The following is a 20185-nucleotide window of genomic DNA, read 5'->3' as shown; positions in this document are numbered from 1 at the left end:
GTGGCAGTGGCGATGGGTGGAGAAAGGAATGTTCCTGCTGCTGGCCCTATTCCTCTTTAAAAAGGGGGTTTGAACAAATATTTCCTCCAATAGCCAGCTGGTCCTGTTGGAAAAGTGAGGTCATGTAAGGCCAGGCTCCAGCCTGCAGGGGACTGATACTTAAGAAGTGGAAATGAGCCTGGCATCCAAACTGCAGGAGCCTGGACTGGAAAGTGATAAAATGGAATAAATGCACAAGGAGCTGCAGGCACACAGAGAAGGAAGGAAGGGCATGGGACGGCATCGTGAGCGGCAGGCGTAAGGGCTGAGACCCCAGAGACCACGCAGGGTTAACACCGCCACAAGCTGTTCACACAGCATCCGCAGTCAGCAAGAGGAGAATGATAAATGTCTGTGAGTTCACCAACCCTCTCCTTTCCAGACTCGTGAGTGGTACCACTCACTTTTAGGACCAGTTTCCTCCTCTCAGTCAGCCTAATCAAGACAATCCCACCTAGCCACGCCCAAGAGGCTAATCGAATGAGAATAATCCATCACAGGTGTGTTCACAGCTTGTCTCCTGGATGACTCCAGATATAGGAATACCTATAAGGGTAACAGTCAACATTAACTACCACATGCCTCAAGAATAACAATCTTTAAGCCCATCCCTCCCTCACACACACAACGATAAATTGTATATATTTATATTGAATATATTACAGACTACTAAGAGCTAAGCCAAGCTGAGTTCAGATAAGCTGGCCGTACCCACCCTTCCCTCCTTTTCCAATTATTACATCATGGTGAAATCTTCCAAGAGATACTGTTTGCTATTTCTGACATGCAACCTTCATCTAGAACCCTCACAGTCAGACATGGTTTCATGGCGTTTACCTAAATTGTTCTAGCATTAATTAAAACACGGGAGTGAGTAATTGAGGTTGAAAACATGATACATCCAAGAAATAGCGGAAGGACCATCAGCTGACCCTAATCTCTACCCCCCCCCCCCCCCCCCGCATCTGAAAAGCCCCAGACATCCCCTTAGCCCCTCCTTCTCCTTCCTGTCCCACTTCCATCCAACTTCCTCAGTCTTCCAACATCTCTATGGCTAATCCAGGTCAGCCAATCACTGACCCCATCCTTGATTCAAGGAGGCTTTATTGGCACCGTGGAGTGACAGTGTGAACAATTCCCCCACAGCATGGTTTTGAAGCTCAAATCTTAGCTGGGGTTGGAATCGCAGCCCCATTTTCCACAGTGATACTCAGCAGCCGTCATGCTGATGTATGAAAACAACCATCAGGATGTCACCCCATGCCCCTCTATTCTCAGCATTTAGGGCTGAGCCTCTAGGGAACAAAGTAAAAAGTAATTACTATGCTGGTAACAGAAACTAGAAATAACAGCAGCAGAAAGCAGGCGGCTGATTCTTTGGGAATTTATAATCTACCAGAACTATATTGTTGAAGGAGTGAATAGATTGTGGATTGTTTGGCCTGCACTGGGTAGATGTAAAGGACACATTAAGGAGACTTTTAAGAATTTTCAGATACCAGCCAGGAAAGACCATGGTTTCACTCATCACAATGAGGATGAATTGTGAACAAAATAGTTAGGAATAGTTTTCTAAATGGCCAGTTTAAAATCCCATATTCTGGTTCTATTAAAATCTAATGCTGGGCCAGTTGGATGTGGTGCATGCCTTTAACCCCAGCCCACAGGAGGCAGAGGTAGATCTCTGAGTTCGAAACTAGCCTAGTCTACAGGGGGAGTTCTAGGATAGCCAAGTCTACACAGAGAAACCCTATCTCGAAACCCTCCCCTACCAAAAACAAACAAACAAACAAAAACTAACAACTAACACTGGTTTGATTTGTTTAGAGTACAGACGTGGTATTAGGAAAGTAATCCACACACCACACATCACACACCCCACACACCCTACACAGCACTTTCTCACAGCGAAGACTGAGACCCACCCGCCAAGAGGAGACTCACCTACCACATTCTTTCCGAAGGGAGGTGGGTGCAGGGGGATTACCAATAGTTGACCCCTCAGGTGGGATGTGATTTCTGGAGTCACAGGGAAAGATAAGGAAAAGAATCGGGAAGCAAATGCTAAGGTGATGCTCTTGTCTTGGTGATAAGATGGTTCAGAAGGGTAGCTGAGGTCACCAACAGCTAAGATCAGACAGACAGGAACCCCTGTGGTCTTTAACAAGAAGGAAGCCTCACACCTAAAGAAGGTGGAGCAGGATGATGTGGATGAGTTTCAAATTCAGTCCATAAAGGAGATAAAGGTGAGATGCAAAGATGCAGACAGGGTATACTGCAATCCCTCCTCCCTCTCTCTCCCCTCCTTACTCTCTTCTTTTCTCCACCGGGCTTTCTTCCGCTTTTCCTCCTGCCACCTAACAGCTGTCGCTTCTCTGGCACGCGCTCTGGGAAGGTTTCCTAGCCTCAGGGATCTTTCCTTCCTAAGCTGAAAGGAAACACAAGTAAAGTTAGCAAAAATGTCTCCTGTCCCTAGGGGAATGTTCTTGTTTGTGGACTACCTTACACAAAAGGACATGGGAGTTAGGAAGCCCTAATTTCATGTATCTAAAGTAAACCATGTGAACTAATTAATAAAATCTGGAAGTGTGCTCGGGGATCATTCTTATCTGCTTGGGGACATTTGTTTTCTGCCCCTTGTTCCTATTCCATTCTGTTCTAAGAAACAACCATGCAGGTAAGAAACACCAAGAAAAGTCTTCGGGAGTGCATCTCTTCCATGCACATCTTCATCCTAGTATTTATTATAATGAATGATATCAGTTTGTTATGGCCATCACATCTTCCATGTAGCAGGGAGCAGCTACATGGTTTGGGAGACTAAAGATCCCAGTACTGCAGGACTAGGGACCAAGCATTGAACTTGGTCATATACTTGCATGACCCCAAGACTGATGCTGTCTTAGTTAGAATTTCTGTTGCTTTAATAAAACATCACGGCCAAAGTGAGGGTGGGGAACGGGTTTGTTTCTGTTTACAACTTCCAGGTCACACTCTGTCCTGAGGGACACCAGGGCAGGAACCTGAAGGTGAGCCGTGAAGCAGACGCCATGGAGGAGTGTTACTGAATCGCTCACGGTGGTTTTCTCAGCCTGTTTCTTGTAGAACCCAGGACCGCCTGCATCACTCACAATGAGATAGGCTTGACCACATCAATCATCAATGCAGAAAATGTACCACAGGCTTGCCTACGAGATCAATTTAGTGGGGGATTGTCTCTAATGAAGTTCTGGCTTCAAAATGACTCTAGCTTGTGTCAAGTTTAAAACTAGCTAGCGTAGTGCCCTAAATTGATTTTAACTGTGACAAAGTGAACATAGCATAAAGTCAACCATTTTACCCGTTTGAAGTGGCATCAAGTACATTCACATTATTTAGCTATTCCCGCACCCCCCACCCAGAACTCTGAACCCACTAAACAACACCTCCCTAGGGATCCCCTCTCTGCCCACCACACACACTTACTGCCAACCTTTCTGTCTCTAGGAATCTGATGCCTCCTCCTCTAAATGGAATTCATGGGTCCTTTTCTCACCATAGCGCCTTCAGGGTTCACACCTATGTTGCAACCTTCATTCTTTTTCTTTCTAACGTCATGTTTTTACTGCACCATTCACCCATCAGTGGCCTCTTGGGCTGTTTCCACCTTTGGGCTATAAACTCTAATGCATGGTTATCTTTGGGTCTCCCATTTCAAGTCACAAAGCGTGTTGCCCAGTGGTAATGAGGGTACATGGCCTATGAGAACCTGTCCTAACACTCTGAAAGACCTCCTTACAGTTTCCCTAGCCAATGGCAAAGAGGAATCCAATTCTCCTAATCCTCCTAGACACATACACCCTGTGGTTTGATTTGTTTCAGGTTTAGTTTTGGTAGAAGCCATTCTGTGTAATGATGCAAAGGCTCATGACTTTGGTCTGCATTCTCCAGATGTTAGTGACACCTGACATCGCCCTTGTTTATGTTCTGTGTGGGTTGTCTATCCAAGTCACCTGTCTATTTCTACTTGGATTGTTTGGGAGTGCTTCTGAATTAGGCAAATTATTTATATATTCTACATGTTAGCCTATTAATATACATTTTTGCATATATTTTTCTCCATCCCATAGATAGCCCTTCTACACTGTTGACTGTTCTTTTTGACTAAATCTTAATCATTAATTTTATCAACAAAGACTTGGGAGCCAAATGTTGGCATGAAAACCTGCAAGCTCAGAGAGGCAGAGAATGCGCCCATCTGACCTTCTTCCTCCACTGATGTCCCAGAAAGAGCTTTCTCCTACACCAGCTCAAACAAAACTTCTCAAACTAAATGTTCCTCCCTTCTGCTTCCAGTGTGCCTCTCTGTCCATCCTCCTGACTCCCTCTTACTCTCTGTGTTTGTTCCACCTCTTGACCTATGGTTGACTTTATTTAATCCTGTTTACAATATTCAAGCAGAAAGCCCTTGGATTAAAGGTGAATGCTAGGGCTCAGCCACACCACAACTAGAAACAGGTTTTTCCAGTAAATAACGCAATCTCAGTGTGATCAAATATCCTGCAACAGTTGACAGTATCCTTTGATCCATAGAGATGAGCCTCTAAATTCCCTACTCTAGATCCCCTTTGCCCCACCCTAGGCCTGGGTCCAAATATTAGCCCTTGTCCACAAAACACTTACCAAACTGAATGTATTCGAAATGGCAGAGATTACATTCACGTTTTTGAAAAAGCTTAATTAAGCACAAAGCTTCATATTTCTGCCCTTGTCCTATTGTCAGAAACTGCTCATTTGTTCCTGGCTTCCTAAATTTGAAATAACTACACAGAAACTATATTATTTAAAACATTGCTTGGCCAATAGCTTATGCATATTTCTAGCTAGCTCTTATATCTTAAATTAACCCATTTCTATTAATCTGTGCATCATCACAAGATCGTGGCCTAGCGGCAAGATTCTAGCATCTGTCTCCTCCAGTGGCTACAAGGCTTCTTCCTGACTCCACCTACTTTCTCTCTACATCTCTGGATTTCCTGCCTGACTTTACTCTGTTAATCCATTGGCCAAAAGCAGCTCTATTTATTAACCAATAAAAGCAACACATATATAGAAGGACTTCCCAGACCACCCTCTGATAGACAGCCATGTTGTAATTCTGTTTTTCAGGCATGTCAGACTCCCACATGGCAGGCACTATCTTATATCTCTTGCGCATGAAATACATGGGTCACAAACACCTGGTTCATTGCAGCCATTCTTGCAGTATCCTGATGAGGCCTATGCTATTTGGACCCCTTGCCTACACCAGCAGTTAATAAATGATGGAGATGATGTAGCTAGTAGGTGGCAGACTGAACATTTAAGTCACAGAGTCTGTGTCCAGATCCTCTACACTTAACAATTGTAAGCCACAGCAGAGGCGACATCAGCCCTTAACACATATTCTGTGTTTTAAGTTATTTCAGACTTTGGCATCTCCGGTGCGTTTGACTTCCAGCATACCGCATTTTTAGATTCCACTTAGACATCATGGCTTCTCTCCCAGCGTTTCTTTTCTGTCCCTTGGCTCACAGGAACAGCTTATAGTCTATCCTCACATAAGTAAGTTCTGAGCTTCCCTACCAGCTCATCCATTCCTACCCAGTGCTGGCTCCCTAAGAGTTTCTGTGAGCTAAAGTTAGGGATAACACTCAATCTCCAGGCATCCTGCTTTAAAGCAATGATGAACCACCCCTACCCCTACCTGTGTCAACAAGCCTTGGAGAGCTAAGAGAAGCTTGTCCTCTTAGGTACCAACACCCAGGGCAGCACACATCACTCCTTCAGCTGCAGGCAACAAAATTGACACTATCTTCACAGGTCCAGTGTCTCACTCAGGCAGCTGTCCATCTCAGAGAAAGCAGTAATGAAGTCACGTGCTCACATTCCCTCCTTCGCTGATGATGTGTGACATGCTTTTGTCCTTTTACTAAGATGAATCAAAGTGTTAAATAAGGAAAAGGATGACTTATTCCATGAAAAAAGATGTTTTATTGAAACAAGTAACTACCCTAGGAGTTGATAGACTCCCTTCTGTAGATCTGTGGGAGCACTTCAGGTGTTGACAAACGTTCCTCAGGGCTTGTTTTCACCTGCAGTCTTCCAGCATCCCACTGACCCTGAAGTGAAAATAGCTTACTGGCCTCTGTGGTCCTGATCATTTTGACTTCTTGTTCATGCAGGATCCTGTGGCGCTACTCTCAGACTGGAAACTGGGTGTACCCCGTGTTTGCCTCCCTCAACCCACTGGGTATTATCATCTTCTTCTCAGCCAGTTACATCCTGAGTGCCGGCATCTACTTGCTTGGAGAGAAGATCAATCACTGGAAGTGGGGTCAGTGCTTCCCTCTCGCCCTCAGTCCACAGAGATCTGTCTTTCTTACCCATTCTCCGCTCTCCACCTAAACCAAAGGAAAGCTTAGTCCAAGCCAGAAGGCACTGCCAGGTGCCTTTGTTATAGAACTCAGGTGGGGTCTATGGAAAGTAGAAGAAAAGCCTGGTGCAAGATGGCATTCCCTTGGAGAACTCCAAGTGTCTCCTCTCTTCTGCCAAATAATATCGCATTTAACTCAAAGACCGAATCTTCTTTCAAAACTTTAGGGACCAAAGAATGAGGTGTTACCACCCCAAACACGAGGAGGGGAAATCCTAGAAGGGTCTTTGCTCACCCCAGGGAGGGCTTGGGGGACAGGAACTCTTTAAAATGTGAGTTCCTTTTGTCCTTGAAAAATGTGACTCTAGTTCTGAACTGTAAGAGATAGTTTATTCTGAGCCAAATGTGAGTAAGCACGGCCCAGGAGACATGGATTCAGGTTGTTCTGAATGATGTTCTCCTCCTTGACTGAAGAAGGTGCACAAACTTGCCCAGTCACAACAAAGGACAATCACAAATCAATGCATTAAACCAAGCATTGACGCACTGATGGGGACAGCAGGAGGGTGGGCCCCTGGGCTACGGCAAGATGGGGGGAAACTCTGCTATAGGTCTCAGGTATTATCTGACGATTATTAGTTTAGGGGCTAGTTGGAGTCAGTAGTCTGAAGTTAATCCATTCCAAAGGTTTTACGTGACAGTCAGAAGAGACGGTAGGCCAGATGCAGAGGCAGGCAACAAATAGCTATTAAGGTAAGTAAGGATATCTCAGGATAATTTTGGTGCACCATTCCTGGAATTTAGGGGTGGTAGTTTATGTTTTAATTCTTCAAGGAGACACACAGAAATTCACCTTAGTTTTGTATATAACAAAGCAGAAAAAAAAAAAACCCTGTAGTCACCACCCCCAACCATTCAGCTACCAGCAGTTCTGGTCCATCAAACAGAAATGGCGTCTCCCACTATTCTCTGAGTTCACAGGAAGCATAAACTAGTGGGTGTAAAAGGTGGGTGGTGTCCAAGGGCCTAGAATGAGCTACATCTGAAGGGAGGCTGAGACTGCAGAGAAAGAAACGGTCAGCTTGGCATTTACCTCTCTTGGAAGATTTAGTTTATGTTTTTGAATTAATTTATTTTACATCACAGTCGCAGTTTCCTCCCCCTCCTCTCTTCCTATTCCTCCCCCCACCTCCCTCCTGCTGTCACCCAATCCACTCCTCCATTTCCACTGAGAAAGGGACATAAAGGGAGTGTTTTCTATGAAACATTTAAAATGAGATGCTACAAACAAGCAAACCAAACTAACTCAAATTGCAAAAACAAACTCCTAAAACCAGCATTTCCAACCCAGAATCCCAGTTCTCAGGGAACTCACTGGGGGTGGGGATTGGGATTGCAAATGTACTGGCATCTAATTCTAGCAATTTCGGGGGCACTTGAATTTCTGGGGGAAGATTTCTGATGACTCTCAAAGATTTACAATTCTGAAAACAGAAACAGAAAGGAGGGAGGGAAGGAGGGGTGTGCAGGAGAGGACTAACCCATTTGGAATCCGATGGTTGGCAATGCAGATAAAGAAAGCTCAGTTACTTAGAGATTATCAAGAACAGTGAGTCTTTAAATCAGTTGTATTGAGTTTGTAGATGATTGATTAAGTCGTTTCTTTGCAATAGTGAATGTTAAACATCTTGAATTAAAATATAAACCATCCCTCCTGAATTCTAGGGATTCCCCACCCTCTGACTTCTGAGAGCACTTACCTACACACACATGGCATACATAAAGTCACACAGACATACACACATGCACATACATAAAAACAATAAATGCATTTTTTTTTTTTATTTTTAGAGACAGGTTTGTTTTGTGTAGCCTTGGCTGTCCTGGAACTAACTGTGTAGACCAGACTGGCCTTGAACCCACAGAAATCCCCCTGCCTCTGCCTCCCGAGTGCTGGAATAAAAAATACATTTTTAATAAAATAAAATCTCACTGTGTTTATTATCCTTCAAATCCCCAAAGCAGCAAGCTCCTAATAGGCCCCACTGCTGAGCAGTGTGTCCAATTTTGCTTATCAGCATGCGGGCTCCCACTAACCAAGAACCTGCAGGTGACGTACAAGATGGAGATTAGCATAGACAGTGATGTGCCCCTCCTCTAGCTCGGCACTTCTGAGAAAAACGAACAAATAGGTGAAAAGGCTTACACTGCATCAGACCAGAATAAGAATTACATCTTTTTCTTTTCTTTTCTTTTTTTATCATTCACTGTAAAGAACCAAGTGATGAGGGCAAAAATGCAGCGAGGGCAGGCCGTGGTTGACACATGCCCATAATGCCTTTGCTTTAGAGAGCTGAGAGGCTGAGGCAGGAAGAGCAATCACAAGCTCAGGGGCCAGTCTAAGCTACTGCATCAAAGTGGGTAGAAAGCATTAGAGGAGAAACTGGAGCCCTCGAAGTTTCATTGGCGGTTAATGGTTTTAAATGGGTAAAATGCAACAGAACAGACTGTCCATGCGAACCTACACCTTCCTCTCCACTAACAATATTTTAGTCCTCTCCTGGCTTACAGAGCAAATCCCAGCCCTCAGAACACAGATTCTCTATGAGCTGGTTCCTGTCTTAGTGTTTTCTCAACCTCTTCCAAGTCTCCTTCCTTTCCCTCCCTCCACACGGGTATTGCTCTGGCCCTCGTGGGTCTAAGCCCCTTCCCCCATCCCCAGCCATTGTCTGGCTCATGTTTATTCATTTATTTCAGTTTATCTCTAAGATGGCTGCCCTGATCTGCCCAGGTCTGACTCAGTGTCCTTTTCGATTGTTCCATGGCTCTTCCTCTCTCTTTTAAAGGCCAGACCTCTGTTTCTTTTGCAGTAGCTTTAGGGCTTTGTCTTTGTAGAAGACTTTGAGTTTCCTAAGGGTTAGGATGCCTTAGTCATCTTTGACTCTTTGTTTCTGCTAGCTTTCCCAATGACTCAATTAGAGCAGGTAGTTTAAAAGGGGCGGGTTTTTTTCTCTCTAGGTAGGAAGACAGAATACTCACAAAGGTTGTCTGGAATTAGCTGTTAGGACATTGGCTGTAACAGTTGTAGGACACTGGGCTAGGAGTTTGGTGTCTAGGCAAGTGGGGATGCCATGTACCCACTGAAGAGCTGTTGAAGAAAGAGGTGCATGTTGAAGCAGGCCATGTAAAGCAGCCAAGATCACTGAAATAGCCATCTGCACTGGGCTTCTCCAAGGCGGTCCTCGGAAGCCAGAAAACGCTCTTTACATTTTCCATTTAACAGCTCCAATGAGTGTAGTTGTAGGCATACAACTGTCAGTATTTAAGGAGTCACTAAAAAAAAAATTTTGTCTTGTGTTCTGACTCCTGGAGTCATAAAGACATACGTGATGTCTATAGTCATATAGGCGAGAGCACTTGTCTTGCCCACACCAGCAGGTGATAGTGCAGATTGGTCTTAAACTCTCTCTGACATACATGAAAGAGGATGAAGAAAAGACTAGAGAAGTCAAGGGTGGGGCCAACCCTCTGGCTGCCAACCAGGAGGTTTTTCACTGTGAAACATTCCCTTCAATCAAAAAGTACTCCAGTAACCAACTTTATTTCCCACTTGGAGCTTGAAATCCACTTTGTAAATGTCATCTCTGGAAGATAGATGGCCTATTAATAAGTTGCCACTTTCCACGCAATATAGAAGCATGGTCAGAGAATAAATTTTGAAGACACAAGGGAGCCTGGAAATTGCTCAGCTCTGAGAGAATGCAAAACTAAAGACCCATCTCATGCCTCCGTGTGCTAGAAACACAAGAAAAACACTCCTTCGGAGGAAATCAAAGCATGTAATTCTCTACAGAATGAAGTGACTCAAATCTCCACACACTGAATTGTGTGGGAAGGTGCCTTCTCCATGGAGGTGAGTATATTAGTCAGCTTTTCATTGCCATAATAAAACACAATTAATGTTAAAAAGCAGAAAGTTCTATATTTACCTCACAGTTTTGGAGGGGGAAGTTCTATTGATTTGGCTTCCGGTGAAGGTGACATATAGGTTACAGATCATAGCGTATTTTAGAGATCAAGCAAGCTAATACATCTCACACTGTAAAGAGACTCATTGCCCAAAGCCAAGGCAATTGACAGTCCTATGAGAATTTCTCCATAACCCCAATAACCTAAAAATCTCCCACTATGGTCTACCTCCCAAAAGTTTCATAGCCTCCCAGAAGGATCATGTGGAGGCCAATACTTTAATCGCAGTGAATGCTTGGCACTAACTCAAGTCATACCCATGACATCGCAGCAGGCATGTGGCCATTCCCTAGCATTCCATCTAGCTACTTAAGTTTGAATGGAGGAGACTCTGATGTAGAGGAAGGAGACACCCTCCTCTCCCGACAGAGCTTAAGCCATCGTTTCTGCTTTTCTCTGAATCTTTGTACTCTGCACTGGGCCCTAGGAGAGAGGCTATGATTACAGTCAGATACAAGAGGTGGGGCTTGAAAAACACGCGGATAGAGAGAATGTTAGGACCCCTGAGAGTCAGAGCAGAGCAAACATCGTTAAGAAATGTATATTGATCAAGCTTTTGAATGTGAAGGAAGCTGCTATTCAGTAGACAGAGGATACTTAAAGGGCTAACGTACACACTCAGCCAAGAGAAGGAGACTACTGGGACTGGCATGGTGGTCTGCACCTTTAATCCCAGTAGTGGGGCAGAAATAGGCAGGGATCTGTAAATTCAGTGTCAGCTGGGTCTATAAGGGTGAGTTCCAGGCCAGCCAAGGCTACATCATGAGACCCTATCTCAAAAAATAAAGAGAGAAAAGAGAGAGAGAGAGAGAGAGAGAGAGAGAGAGAGAGAGAGAGAGAGAGAGAGAGAGAGAAACCTGAAAAGAGTTACTGGGAATTGGTGTGACTCACATAAAAATGTAAAGAGAAAATTAATGTAATATGAAACCTCCAGGCTCAGTAGGCACTGAAGCTCTGCTGGAATAATCGCAACAGTCTGAGTTGATGGGAGGCATGAATGCAAGAATGCTCATAAGGATCTTGGGATCAGGAAGGCTATTTTTAAAGGAAATCAAGGTGACTGAAAGGCCACAAGCAGGACTTCAAGATACCAGACACTGCCCTAGAGAGATGGCTCAGTGGTTAAGAATAACGACTGATCTTCCAGAGGACCCAGGTTCAATCCCCAGTACCCAGATGATGGTTCACAGTCTGTAACTCCAGCCCCAGGAAATCCAGCAGATTTGCAATATACTGTTTAATTCTGTGTTTGTTTGATTTTACTTTTAGCAGTGCTTGAACTGAACCCAGGGAATTGCACCCCCTACCTCTGAACAGTATTCCCAGCTACAATGTGTATTGTTGAAAACAGAAGTGTTGGAGGTAGCAGTCTGAAGGATGAAAACAGCCTGTATTTTTTTATGTGTTTGTTTGCTTTGCAATTAGCATACAACACACTATGTTCTCTTATGGCATTTCCGTACCTTTGTTGTGGTTGTTTCTCCTGCCCTCTTCTCTGCCCCCCCTTCTGTCACCCCGGCTGCATTCTTCCGATGCTAGCATTCAGCTCCCATGTCACATGTGTCTTGTTACCCTATCCCCTTCCTCAAAACCTTCCTTTGCTCTTGGTCCCTTTTCTGATTGTGAGACCCATGCCTTCACACAACACACTTATACACATGTACATAAAAATTAGAAGCTGGGATTTACCTATGAAAACTTGTGTTTGTCTTTCTGAGTGTGGGTCACTCAACAGAATAATTTCCAGATTCCATGTCCTGGCAAATGTCATTTTTTTCACAGCTGACTAAGATTCCATCATTATGTGTGTTACATTTTTATTATCCACCTATCTATTGATGAGCATCTAAATGCTCCCATCTTCTAAGCTGAGATTAGAACAGTGATCAACATGGATGAGGAAGCATTTCTATGGTAGAATACAGTCTTTTTGTATATGCCCAGAAATGGTATAGGTGTGCCACGTGGTAGTTACATGTTTAGAATTGTATTGTTGTTATTCAGAAACCTCCATACTGAATTTACCATGGTGATACCAGTTCTTACTCTCTTTAGAAGTGGACAAGGGTTCCTCTTTCCATATATTCTCACCAGAATTTGCTATCATTTGTTTCCTTGATCATAGCCATTCCAACTGGGGTGAAGTGGAATTTTACTTTTATTTTGCCTTCCTTGATGGCTAAGGGTGTTGCACATTAAAAAATGTTTATTGACTGTTTCTTCTTTCAAGAACTGTCTATTTGGTACTTATAGAGTGATAGCTTTGTTTTGGGGGGAGTTTAATTTTCTGAGTTCTTTATATATTCTAATACTAATCCCTGATGGAGCATGGCCGGTCATGCTTTTTCCTGTTCTGTAGGCTGTCTGTTCACTATCTTGCTCTCTGCTGCCATGCAGCTTTCGGTCTGGGATCTAGAGTGTGAAGCCATTCCAGCAATACCAGACCAGAGAAATCAGAGCTCTGATTCCCAGTTCTATTACCAAAGTAGAACTGATAGTATTTGGCAATAGACAGGATGGATAATAAGCTACAGAGAGGTTATCAGTTTCAAAGCTTGTGCCATCATTAGTGATGATGAAATATGGAGATACCAACTCATTGGCTAAATGGAACATTCTAAAAATGTTGTGCATTGGTTTCCACCGAAGAAGGATCCTGTACTATGCTTACTTGAAACAAATCATGCGTCAGTACTGATATAAATTGGTTTGGGAGAAGTCATGGAGGACCCAATTAGGTAGACTACCACTCTTCTAGTTCCTCTCTAATTCCATGCAGTCTTTTTGTCTCTAACTGCAAAGTCTCTACATTTCCCTATGGATGTGTGCAGTACACAGCACTCACCCAGAGCACCAGCATTTGGAGGCATGACTGAGTTCGCCATGCAAACCAACAGCATCACTGAGTATCTGGCTAACCACACGCTGAGCTCCAAGTCAGGAGATTAGATTGCTTCTTGTCCTTTTAGCTATGGTGGCTGTTTATCAGAGTTCTTCTCTCCTGGAGAGAAAGTGTTTTTGACTTTCCACTGCCCCATCAGGGAGAATCTCTACCCACTCAAGAACACCCGTTAGGGAACCCTGTCTGAGATATCTCTGTGTCTGTTGGTGCAGGTACCACAGTGAAGCCATGGATAAAGAAGAAGTGACTACACACTGTTTTCCAAGAGCCATGGAAGAAGAAACATAAGAACTGGTCATCTTTCTATTGTTCTCATTATTATTATTTCTTTGGGGATCAGTGGTGGAATAGCATGGGGAGATACAAAAGACAGAGAATGATGCATAAGTTTAATAAAGCTTATGAAGGGAGCTTCGCTTGACATCTCTTGGCTTTCTGAAAGGCTGGTAAACAATTCCTGAAGTCTCAGAATCCATTCATTTTGTCTGACCTCCATAGAGGATTGTTTCTGGCTGGGAAAAAAAAAGACTAAAGAAGTCTGGGTAAACTTGATGGTGGACTATTGAGAGAAGGTGTGTGGGGAGAGGAACTCAGAGCCATTTAATCCCTATACCTTTGAGGGGGATGGTGAGGACCCAGATGACAAGTTGTTACATCATCAAAATCATTGTCATGCTGGACTATTCCCAGCATACCAGATGCTAGATCAGCAAGATCATGAATTCAAAGCTGGCCTAGGCTGCCGAGTAAGACCCTGTGGTGGTTTGAAAGAAAATGGCCCCCAAAGAGAGTAGCGCTACTAGAAGGTATGGTCTTGTCGGAGTAGATGTGGTCTTGTTGGAGGAAGTGTATCACTGTAGAGATGGGCTTTGAGGTCTCATATTTGCTCAAGCCATGCCCAGTGAGGCAGATCACTCTCTGTTGCCTGCCTATCGAGATGTAGGGTTCTCAACTCCAGCACCATGTCCACCTGCATGGCACCATGTCACACCATGATGATGATGGATTAAACCTCTGAAAATGTAAGCCACCCCAGTGAAATGTTTTTCCTTTATAAGAGTTGCCATGGTCATGGTGTCTCTTCACAGCAATAGAAACCCTGACTAAGAGAGACCCTGCCTTTAAAAGACCAAAAAGAGAAGAAAAAAGAAAAGAAAAATTGCTGTCACATGAAGGCAATGATGTCTACCCTCAGATCTCCCAATACCCAGTTCTGGGTCATTTCTCAATAATTCCAACTTCTCTAAAACCTAAGTATTTTGAGAGTTAATTGTCTTCGATGATTGCTGACCTGTTTTCTCTTACCTTAGAAGAGTAGTGACCTAAAAGCTGCTGAAGGGGTCTGTCTGTCTGCCTAGGATGATAGTGAACCCACTGGAGCCGTGAGAATAATTTATATTCAATGGTGAGAAGTCCGCCCTCTTTCAGAACACACATTTGGGGCAGGAATTAACATGGAACGTAAGGAACTGTCAAATGGCTCTTCCATTTGAATACTGATTTGAATGGAGGCGTGGGAAAGTTATCGTGAGATCAATGTGTGTAGTGTTTGCAAAGAAGACTGTAGCTGGGAAGAAGGAAATGCCAAGGGCTGTGATGGCATCCCTACAAACTGATCAGGTGACTCACAAGGGCTCCTGAACCCTTACAGTTTCCTGGTGGGTTGCAGATCCTTTTTTCTCATTGTTGTATCCTCATTGTGCATAGAACTGGGTCTTGTTAAAAACAATTCCTTTTAAGAGTATATCATACATTTTAACCATATTCACTTCTTAACAACCTCCGCTTTCTTCCCCTTGCCAACTCCTGTTCCTCCTCCTCTCCCACAACACACACACACACACACACACACACACACACATATGTGCATAGCTCCATCTACCTAACATTATATAAGAGAGGCTGGGTAAAAGTAGATACCCAAAAAGATCCTTAAAGAATTATAGACATATAGAACAGTGAACTAGTCTGATATTTTGGGCACACATCCCAGAGAAAGACTACCAGACTAGGGCAAGTACCAAGAATCCTGTTTAGTTTTGTTTCTTTCTCCTAACTACAGTGGGAATATGAGCCTCCAGATTTTTTTCCTTGAACCAGGGACTCCACCTCCTTCTCCACCTGCTGTTGCTCTGAGCTGCCTGGAGCCCCTGGTCTCAGCAGAGCTCCCCCCCCCCCCCACCCCGCCAAGCAGTTTTCAGGGTGGAAACTCCCTGCTTGGAAAGTTCACGGGGGACCACCCAAATTTTCCACACCCCGAAGATGACCTGTGCTGCATTCTTCTCACGGGCATAGTACGCGCCTGTCTCAGAGGAGTCCATTTCTATCTGTGGCTTGACTGTCCTGCCGCTAAATTAAACCTCCATGTCAATGTGGCTGGCCACCGTGCAATTCTGTCAATTCTGTCCTGACACCAGAAATACCTCAGCCCTGTGTCCCACTGGGCTCGTGCAGAATAAGCAGATAGGTGCTTTTGGGGGCGGGTGTAGTTAAATTACAAACAACAAGACACTTTGGAATGAATGCTGATTAAACATTCATGAAAAGACATACAGCATTTGCTGCCTGAGTAAGGCTGCGTTAGGGGCCTTAGTGGTTAGACTATGATAACAGCCAAAGGATGATGCCAGCAGTCAGATTTGAACAGTGTCATTCCTAATCACTCCCATTTTAGCCTCACCATAGGATGTATGCAGAAAATGCTTTTGGTCCCCATTTTACAGTGCGTTAGGCTGACCTTCTGCTGGTGGTGTGCTGGTGAATGTTTAATGACCACCAACAAATTAAGCTCCTGATTCACGCTGTTGGCTCCTTTCCATGGCGTAAGCGTTCCCCTCGGCGATCGCTTTTTTTTTTTTTTAAGCTATCAAGATGTTACTCGAGTTGGCAAGAAGTGTGCCCAACCCTTTGGTCCTATAGAGCCTGTTTTCAGCAGACTTCTGGATCCAGAAGGGGTTAAGGTGGGCGACCGGTCCAAGTTCACATAATCGATTCCCTAGCCCACGTCCTTCTCTTTTGCTTGAAGAGCAAAATGGCAATGCTTTTAACAAAATTCATCCCATCTTGCAGTGCTATACAGGATAGAGTGGTCAAGCGCCCCAGAGTAGTTGGAGACCCTTATCCAGGCTGGGGAAGAAGCAAGGCCTCTCATTCCCCAACCAAAGCTATGTCCCCAGGTCTCTCCCACAAGTGAAACCAGTTTTGAGTAAATAATTCCCTTGCAGTTTAAAGCGCTCCCAACCGAAGCGTCATACGTCCCATGAGCTATTTTAAGCAACTCGGCACCTACTTGCCTGAAGTATTTGTCATAACAGGAAGCCAGTTTCATATACAGTAATTCTCAAACATGTTGAGGTGCGTGTGGGGAGTGTGAGTGGGCTGAGGGAGAAGTAGGGATGAGGTGGCCTCCCGCAAGCCCTGAGACCTGATCCAGGATCTCTCAGCCTCCTTCCCAGGTCCAGAGACTCAGAAACCCAATTTATCCCACAGTCAGGCAGCCTTGTTTTCCTTCCTCCTGTAGTTGGTGGTGCTTTTTTTTTTTTTAAATAAAGGATTTTGAGTAGGCAGCTAAGCCAGTCAGCTGTTTATTTATAGCTGCAGATTTTCAATGCTGTATAAATTAGAAACCATTGCTGAATGAGGCCTGCGCCCACTCACACACGCAGGGCCCCTATCTGTGAGTCCTTTCACACAGTTTGACTGTACAGTCTAAAATGGGAGAAAATGACATGCTCCGAGTCAAATGGCGGAATCACAGCTAAACGGCAAAGCAGAAAACCAGCAATTATTTTTCTTCGGCACAATATGGGAGGTACGACAGGTGCAATTATCCAATATTATTTAACAGCACCGGTTTGTGGTGTACGGAGAAAATAAAGGTTTCTGTGTCTTGAAGAGGAAGAGAGAGAGAGAAAGAACCTGCCTAGCAGCTCCTGTTTCTGCGGATTAAGTGTGTTATGTAAATTGAAGCTGGCCAGGATTCTAAAACTGGGGAGGGAGAGCCACCTGGCTCCAGGGCCTCCCTCAGGCCCCAGAAGCCTGCCAGCAGCTGTGTTACTAGGGATTTCTGAGGAATGGCCCCAGACCAGGGAGCAAGCACTCTCTGAAGACCATCAAGAGACTGGGTTTACTCCCCTAGGGAGCCTTGTCCTGCATTTGACTCTGTCAACGAAACAGTGATGAAGTCTAAGAGAGACCACAGGGACAACTTCTGTTTGTTTTGCGTGTGAAATGTCCCCGTAAGCTCATGCATTTGAACACTTGCTCCCCAGCTGCCGGGTCTGTTCTGGAAGGCGGTGAAATCTGTACATGGGGGGGGGGGGGAGCTATTGGAGGAAGTGAGTCATTACGGGTGGATTTTGGGGTTTGATTGCCTGGTCCCACTTCCTGTTGGAAATCAGTTTCTTGACTGCAGATGCACACCACACACTGGTCAGGGCCACTTCCCCGTCATGATGAACTGTACACTTTCTTTGTACACCTTCTTTATACTGAGACAAAATAAACCTTCCTCCCTAGACTTGAATTTTTGTCTGCTGTTTGGCCACAGCCACCTCCTCCTCTTCAGCCTCTAGTCTCCAGTTGTCTCTTCCCAGGCCTTCACTTTAGCTAGTCCATCCGGAGTCACCATTGCTCTCTCAGAGGGCTGCTCCCAAGCTCTCTTCCAAAAAAAAATAATAATTGTTTTGATTAACCCTCCAGGGCTTCTGGTCCTCTGAAAGTCCATAGTCCCAAATCAGCCACATGGTGTTCTATAGCTCTCTGCATGTGTCACCTCAGGTTTCCACAACAAGATAGGGGACAGAAAAGAATACCACCCCAGGCCTTGACAAGAGCTGCTGAGTTTAAATTATGCCTCCATGGTGACAGTCTGTATTGCAGATGAGAAAACAGCTTTTAAAACCTTTACTCCTTGTCTGTGCAGATAAGATTGTAGTGTCTTCCAAGAGTAGATAAAAGAAGATAATACTTTGCACACTGATGTGGGAGTGATTTCTTTCTAATCTGTTGCTTTCATTGGTTAATTAATAAAGAAACTGCCTAGGTCCATTTGATAGGCCAACCCTTAGGTGGGTGGAGTAAACAAGACAAAAGGCTGGGAGAAAGAAGCCGAGTCAGGGAGTCGCCATGATTCTCCCACTCCAGACAGACGCAGGTTAAGATCTTTCCTGGTAAGCTAGCTCATGGTGCTACACAAAATATTAAAAATGGGTTAGATCAATATGTAAGAGCTAGCTAATAAGAGGCTAAAACTAATGGGCTAGACAGTGCTCAAAAGAATACAGTTTCCGTGTAATTATTTCGTATAAGCTAGCCATGCGGGTGGCTGGGTGCCGGGGACACAGCCCTGCCGCCCTTATTACAACAGCACACATCTTTAATCCCAGCACTGGAGGTGTAAAGAGGTACATCTTTGTGAGTTCAAGGTCAGCCTGGTCTACAGAGGGAGTTCCAGGACAGCCGTGGCTACCTAGTGAGACCATCTCTCAAAAATTATATGTAACTATGTGTGTGTATGTAAATGTATATATATAATATTATATATATGATTAGTAAGCTTTTAATGGTGGATCCAAGTCCCTGGTCCCCAAGATTCCATCCTGCCCTGCTGATTGCAAATGCTTGAGACAAAGGATCATGTCTGCCTTTGACCCCAACAAAGCCTAGTTGCATATAAATATAAAATATAAAATATGGAACATATAAAGAAATTGAGGGTTATATAGTTTTTTCATCTCATTGTCTTCTCTACCCAACTCTTCCCCCAAAGCTGAGAAGATCACTTATCCTATGGAAGATACTCTTCACCAGTGACCTTCCAGAATTTCTTGCAAATCATTATAATTTCTTGTGACCTGGCTACAACAAGAGAGGATCATGGGCATATATATACTCAAACACTCCACAAATATGCACACGGGTACACATATATACATACAAGCACTCTACACACATGCATGCAGATGCACATATACACACAAACACAGAAAAGCTCATTTTGCTTTCGATGGCTGTTTGCTTCTTCCTAAAAGATGTGCTAGTGTTAAGGCCTTATCTAGTGTGATTCAATTACATCATTTCCATCATAGGCTCATCAACCAGCCCCACGGTCTGATTCTACAGGAGTTGAGGATAAAAGGCTTCTGTTCTTGTTGTCAGACCGTATGTCTTGCTAATATTAGGGAAGAAGATAAGAAGAACCTTTCCCAAGGATAAAGCCTTCCAGTCTCTGTGGTGAAACAATCTGAGTTCATAACTATGTCCACATGATTTAACATTTAATTGTTAGATGGTTTGCAAGTAAGTTTTAGCACGGAGGAGCCAAACTTTAGAGAATGAAAATGGCCATTTGTTGGGGGCGGGGGGAAAAGGGTATGGAAGGATTCCTAGGGCAAACCTCCCCTACGTTACAACTTTCCGCCGTAGAAATTGCCAAGATATGGTGAGGTTCTCCCTCTCCCCAAAAGAGCTGAGTGACATTTACAGAGCCCAAAATGGAGCTGGCCAGCAACCTTGGCAGCTGCTTCAACAGAATGGTGCATGCTCTTAGAAGCAGAGACGGAGAAAACAAAACTGTCTTAGGCTGTTGGAGTCTCCAGTCTTGATCTGGCTTAGACTTCAGGAATTTAAACTTACGTCATGCCTAGGGAGAGAATTGGTGTTGGGTTATCACCATTCTCGGGGAGGAGAGAGACAAAATAAAGTCAGACTCCCCTGGCTCCTCTGGGGGCCAAGGCAGCACTGGACTTTTCTTTTTTTTCTTTTTTCTTTTTTTCTTTTTGGTTTTTCGAGACAGGGTTTCTCTGTGGCTTTGGAGCCTG

General features: G+C 44.2%; 1 protein-coding gene across 3 annotated transcripts in view; it reads left to right on the top strand.

Annotated features, from left to right (window-relative positions):
* The window catches only part of Adtrp (androgen dependent TFPI regulating protein), a 74053-nt gene extending 60296 nt beyond the window's left edge, over nt 1-13757 (top strand). For all 3 annotated transcript variants that reach the window (XM_057787932.1, XM_057787933.1, XM_057787931.1), the window contains 2 exons: nt 6243-6394; nt 13577-13757. In XM_057787932.1, coding sequence (XP_057643915.1) covers nt 6243-6394; nt 13577-13611 — 187 coding nt within the window. In that variant the 3' untranslated portion in view covers nt 13612-13757. The remainder of the gene's footprint in view (nt 1-6242; nt 6395-13576) is intronic.
* Nucleotides 13758-20185: the final 6428 nt, after the last annotated feature.

The sequence above is a fragment of the Chionomys nivalis genome, chromosome 13 (genome assembly GCF_950005125.1).
Source record: "Chionomys nivalis chromosome 13, mChiNiv1.1, whole genome shotgun sequence".
Classification (NCBI taxonomy): domain Eukaryota; kingdom Metazoa; phylum Chordata; class Mammalia; order Rodentia; family Cricetidae; genus Chionomys; species Chionomys nivalis.
Note: the sequence above shows the minus strand (reverse complement) of the source record. Positions and strands in the feature narration are given on the sequence as shown.